The 6,000-nt window shown below is 41.8% G+C and overlaps 1 protein-coding gene across 1 annotated transcript in view; it reads left to right on the top strand.

Annotated features, from left to right (window-relative positions):
* Window positions 1-3,144: 3,144 nt before the first annotated feature.
* HAO1 (hydroxyacid oxidase 1) overlaps window positions 3,145-6,000 on the top strand; it is a 53,084-nt gene continuing 50,228 nt past the window's right edge. Inside the window, exon 1 of the mRNA XM_026653189.2 lies at window positions 3,145-3,344. Coding sequence (XP_026508974.1) covers window positions 3,208-3,344 — 137 coding nt within the window. The 5' untranslated portion in view covers window positions 3,145-3,207. The remainder of the gene's footprint in view (window positions 3,345-6,000) is intronic.

The following is a 6,000-nucleotide window of genomic DNA, read 5'->3' as shown; positions in this document are numbered from 1 at the left end:
TTCCCGCCCCCTCCCCGGAGCCTGCTGTGCCCTCGCTCCTCCCCCTCTCCCCCAGAGCCTCCTGCACACCACGAAACAGCTGATCGGGAGGTGCGGGGAGGGAGGGGGAGGTGCTGATCGGCGAGGCTGCCGGTGGGTGGGAGGTGCTGGGATTGGGGGCGGGGGGAGCTGATGGGGGGGTTGCTGATGTATTACTGTGGCTCTTTGGCAATGTACACTGATAAATCCTGGCTCCTTCTCAGGATCAGGTTGGCCACTCCTGAGCTAAGCTACCTTCAGCAGTTTTTGTGCAAATTATCAAGATTATAAACGGACATACAAAGTAGCTTTGAATGCAGCTGCCTGTATTAAAATGTCCGGCTATCACGCAGTATTTGTTTTCTGGTGTGCATTGGGATAGGTAGCCTGTTTAGCATAGACTGTATGCTTTTGAAATACAAAATTGGGGCTGTATCCTACTTTTATTATCACGAGGGGTGAGAGAGGTCAATTAAACCATTCTGGATTTTGCTTGAAATTGACATGGATGTGTGACCTGCATTCCTTAGATAAAATATCTCCTGGTATAATTACACCTACGTTAATATTCATCTCCAGTAATTCCTCTCATGAAAGTTCTCAGCAGATGAATACCCATAAGAAGCATAAACCTCTCTCTTGCAAGCCTCTTAGACTAATCTTCCCTTCATATGGGAAAAGCAATTAGAGACATACAGCTTTCTCTCTAAGTGCTGTAGTTTTCTTTAAATGTTTCCCAAGGCTGACCATATGGCCAGCACTACCCGTCCTGTTCCAATCCCTAAGGTGTTTCTCAAAAGATGTTAGAAAATCCCCACTGCATTGTAAGTGTTTTTCTCACTCATCATTGGACCTTATACTCTGGACAGTGTAGCCATAAAACAGCGATGTACCTTTAAAACAAGACACAGGCACTGTTTTAAAACATAGAATCTGTATCGTGTTACAGTACACTAGGACGTATTGTGATTCAGTTTTTGTTTGTTTGTTTATTTACTCTGCAGCCTCATTAAAGAAATATAAGCCATTCTAAAATGCAAATGGTCGGGGGACTGGTGGATGTCTTTGTTTTTTGATTACATGCAATTCCTGATTGGATAGCACATCACAAGTAGCTACTGGAGCCTGATTCATCAGCGCGTTACTCCAGTTTGAAGCGGGTGTAACTTCAATAGTGGAGTCATGTGGTGAGAAATCAGGCTCTGTGTTGACCTGTGGTGACCCAAATGTGACCTACAGAGCTTGTAGGTAACCTTCAAAGTTCTACTGTACCTCATCCTATGGCTTGGAGGGATTAGATTTTAATTAAATTCTAGATTTCTCCCTCTACCCTAGTGGTTCTCAAACTTTTGTACTGGTGACCCCTTTCACATAGCAAGCCTCTGAGTGCAACCCCCCCTTACACATTAAAAACACTTTAAAATATATTTAATACTATTATAAATGCTGGAGGCAAAGCAGGGTTTGGGGTAGAGGCTGACAGCTCGTGACCCCCCCCCCCCATGTAATAACCTCACGACCCCCTGAGGGGTCCCGATCCCTAGTTTGAGAACCCCTGCTCTACCCCAAACAGCAATGGAAAACATCTGCATCATTAATAATTGACACCTACAGAGCAAGAAATTTGAAAACGTAAGATACATTGTGCTTGTAAGTTACAATTCTCTCTGGCAAGCTGGTAAGAAGAAATTAATGTTATATAGTCAAAGTACTATGATTTAATTTCTAAATCTTGACTTGTTTTACAGTTATTACATTTTAGATAAATAATAGCTTTTAGGTGAGTTCATTTTATTTCCAGCTAAGGCATAAATCTCAGTTGATTGCACAGTTTCAAAAAGACTTTGCAAATTATTACTTGTAGACAATGTCTTTAGGTTTAGTTCAAAAATAAATACAAATGTTATCTGTTAAAATGCATAAAAGCGAAAAGTAGAATCCTGCCTAACCTATGCATCTTTATTTTGGGACTGCAACCATATAGAAACCACTAATCCCATCATGCACTGCTCCTCCCAGTATGGAGAGAGATTTAAGGCTAAGGGCCGGACAGGCAAATGAACTGGGGTTGGTGAGGTCTTAATAATATGGGTGAACATGGAGTTTGGGTATGGGGGGAGGGAAGACACAACCAGGAATTGATGGGGAGGGGGAGGGGAGCTAGTGAGAGAACCAAGATCACCCTCTATCTCCCCCCCCCCCCAAAAAAAAACCCCAACAACCCTCCACTCACTGTTCTGATCCCCTCAACAACCTCTCCTTTTGCTGGGGCATTCAGCCTTCTTCCCACTGGGGTTCTTTCAGAGCTGGCCCCCACCTGCTAAGCTTGTGTCTGCAGTGGAGGAATGGACAGAGGCTTCCGCTGCCCACAGCCCCTCCTGCAGGGGAAAAGAGGAAGCACAGCACCATTGATCTAGGTGTTGATCAATGAAGCAGTGAGAGGCCAGTTTTTCATGTTACGGGTGGTCAGTAGAGGTGGGATTTATTTACATTACAGAAGTGGACTCTGCTGTGCTTGGCGCCGTACAAACACACAGTAAGTGCTTTGGGGCAGGTATTGTCTCTTACTGGCTGAGTGGACAAGACAGGGTGGGAGAGAGGAAGGATTATTATCCCATTTTACAGAGAGGGAACTGAGCCACAGGGAGAAAGTCACTTACCCAAGGACAAGGAGGAGTCTGTGGTAGAACTGGGAATTGAGGCCAGATCTCCTGAGTAGGGGCCTTAACTATAGACATCCTCTACCTTTGTGGGTGTTAGATCAGAATTTTTTAGTCTTTAGCACTGACAAGATCTAGAGGTCTGAACAAAACACACACAGACACAGTCCCTGACCTGAGAGACTAGCCTAGGTTAAGCTTTAATTCATACATCCCTATAGTGCCCATATGTTGGCTTATGTATTCATTTTTATTTCTTGTTTCTCCTTTTCCCCACATTGTAGACCTTTACAACCAGGATCTGCCCTGAACCCACTGGGCACGTACCTCAAACTGAATGAGAACAGAATGGCAAAGTCCAAAGAGAACGTCCATCATGACAGGATTGTTTGCACATCTTTAAAAGTCAATTCAATTGATTCAGATACTTGAACTTTGGAAAAGTCCCACATTAATTATTTACAGGCTGAAAAATAGAGCTTAAAAAGAGTGGGATGTGAGAAGAGACTTATCCTGCGGGGTCTGCAAAATGTCTGGAAAACCAGTCTGTGTTGGTGATTTTGAACAATACGCCAAGAGAGTTCTTCCAAAAGCAGTGTACGACTATTACCGATCAGGAGCAGACAATCAACAAACATTAGCAGATAATGTAGCAGCATTTTCAAGGTAGGAAAAAGACAGAGTCGCTCTTTAATATGTTGAAAGTCTTTACTAGGAGTAGAGCCGGTTGGGGAATAATTTTTTTCCCTGCAAAAAAAAAAAAAAACCTGAAATAAAAAATTGTTCACTTTCATCGACATTTTTCTTTGAAAAGAGAAAATAAATTAGTTTTTACGTAACATGTTTTGTGAACATGGAATTTCTTGAAAATTTCATTTAATAACAAAAATATTTTCCATCCAAAGATGGAAAATATTTTTGGCAGAGTTTTTTTTTTTTTTTTTTTTTTTTAGTTCTTTTTGAGAGCCAGATCGATTTTCCATTGAAGTCTGTAGAAAGACTCCTATTGACTTCAGTGTGCTTTGGAGCAGACCTGGGATAAGCAATATTTAATCTGCTAATTGAGATTTTAATTTTTACACTCGTCTTCACACATCTGCCATCAGGGTATGTTTCAGCCTCCCCATTTTTTCCGGGGGGCAAATTAGAGATGTGGGAAAACTTCAAAACCGGATTGCACTCCAGCAAATTTGCAACTCAAGGTAACTGACACTCATGTTTATTGACTCAGACAAATGTACTAGCAGCAGCAGGTAACAATCTTTAGACCAGTTTCAACCTTTGTCAGATTCTCTTTACGAGGATGAAATTCAAGGGGATTTATATCATATCTCAAAATAGTGAATCACTGCTCCTCCACTCAGTTATTCAGACTGCCAATGATGTGCATTCTTGCAGGGCTGCTGAATCAAAGCTGTGTCCTATTGGTCCACCCGGGGACAAACCATAATACCTAGTGCACAGTCTGAGTGGCTAGGTTGCATGCTAGACATCTCTACTAAGGCCAGCCATTACTGGTGGGCAGTCAGAGGACCAGACTAGTTCTGTTGGATGGAGGCCTTTCTCAGGCCTGGTCTACACTAGAAAATTCAGCAGTCTGGAAAACGCACCAGCACCAGAGACAAAAGCTAAATAAGTAAATAAATTAATGGAGATATCCTATCTCCTAGAACTGGAAGGGACCATGAAAGGTCATGGAGTCCAGCCCCCTGCCTTCACTAGCAGGACCAAGTACTGATTTTGCCCCAGATTCCTAAGTGGCCCCCTCAAGGATTGAGCTCACAAGCTTGGGTTTAGCAGGCCAATGCTCAAACCACTGAGCTACTTTTCTATCTTTGCTATTTTCTTTTCTTTTCTCTTTTTGAGAGTGTGTGTGTCATATTTTGTCTTAAAGAAAACAGGATCAGACTTCAACGACGGCACCAGACCATCTAAACTAACATTTCTCCAAAAAAGGCCAGTTACTACCATCTTTTATACTGTCTAAAAGACAGACAAAGAGGGACATTCCCAATAAATAACTCTGTGCAGCTAAAGGGAAGAGAATAAGGGATATGGCTAAAATGAAAACCTTACTCTTAATATTTTGTATTTCTAATGCTGAAACAGTTTTTCCTTCTTTTTCTGTATCTTTAATGAAAGGTTAAAAAGATGTTAATGGTGGTGGTTATAACCGGAGAAAGCCAGCCATAACTTGACGTGAAATTTTTGGACCACACTTAGCCATTTAATATAACAGGAAACAAGGGTTTCATTAACATCTTGTCCCTTGATGGGTTATCACTACAACATATAGAGTATAACTGATGCCTATGGAAGACATAACAGGTGTGACCCTGCCTGTTACATCATAGGACAATGCAGATAGCTTATCTCTATTACTTGAAAACTAATTATTTTTAATTGTAAGTCCCCTTTGGATGTTCAGCCAAACGGCTCACTCAATTAACTGCTCAGTTTTTTCCTTAGCAAGTGTTTATTGGCCTATTCATATGTGACAAATATTCTGCATTATATGGGATTAATTACCTTGGATGAGTAAATACCATTATATCAACTTTTAGAAAGGATGAAATGCAAACACTCATTAACAATGCGCATTCCCACTGAGGTCAATGGGACTTCTGCCATTGACTTCTCTGGGAGTGGAAGCAGGCCCAGTATATTTTTTCAGTGTTACTTTTTATAGGGAGGAGTCTTTACTGTTGGGAATTATTATTGGAAAAATCCAAAACAGCAGTTGTGGTTTAATACTAAGAAAAACTGGCTCTGTTATGGTGCTATTCAACACTAGACCTCAAAGCACTTTACAAAGAAAGGTAGTAATCCTTGTCCACATTGTACAGCTGGGGAAACTGAGACACACAGCAAGGTGAAATGACTTGCCCAAGGTCACCCAGCAGGTCAGTGGCAGAGCTGGGAATGGCACTCACATCTTCTGAGTCATAGTCCAATGCTCTAGCCACTAGGCCATTCTACCATATTATATTTAATATGTGCAGCTAACAAAGTCCTTTCTATTCGAATGCTCATTCTCCATTTAGGTGACTGTCAGGTGCTTACCTGCTCCTGTGACACTGTAAAATCAAAGGGTTTTTCACTGGTTGGGTGCTAATATATATGTAATTGTTAGAACTTATAGAGGCATCTTGAGAATATGCGATACTCCCATTCCCTTATCCAGGGGTTCTCAAACTGGGGGTCGGGACCCCTGAGGGGGTCAGAAGGTTCTTACATGAGGGGGTCATGAGCTGTCAGCCTCCACCCCAAATCCCACTTTGCATCCAGCATTTATAATGGTGTTAAATATATTAAAAGTGTT

Source organism: Terrapene carolina, unplaced genomic scaffold (genome assembly GCF_002925995.2).
Source record: "Terrapene carolina triunguis isolate 2854851 unplaced genomic scaffold, T_m_triunguis-2.0 Scaffold132, whole genome shotgun sequence".
Taxonomy (NCBI): domain Eukaryota; kingdom Metazoa; phylum Chordata; order Testudines; family Emydidae; genus Terrapene; species Terrapene triunguis.
Note: the sequence above shows the minus strand (reverse complement) of the source record. Positions and strands in the feature narration are given on the sequence as shown.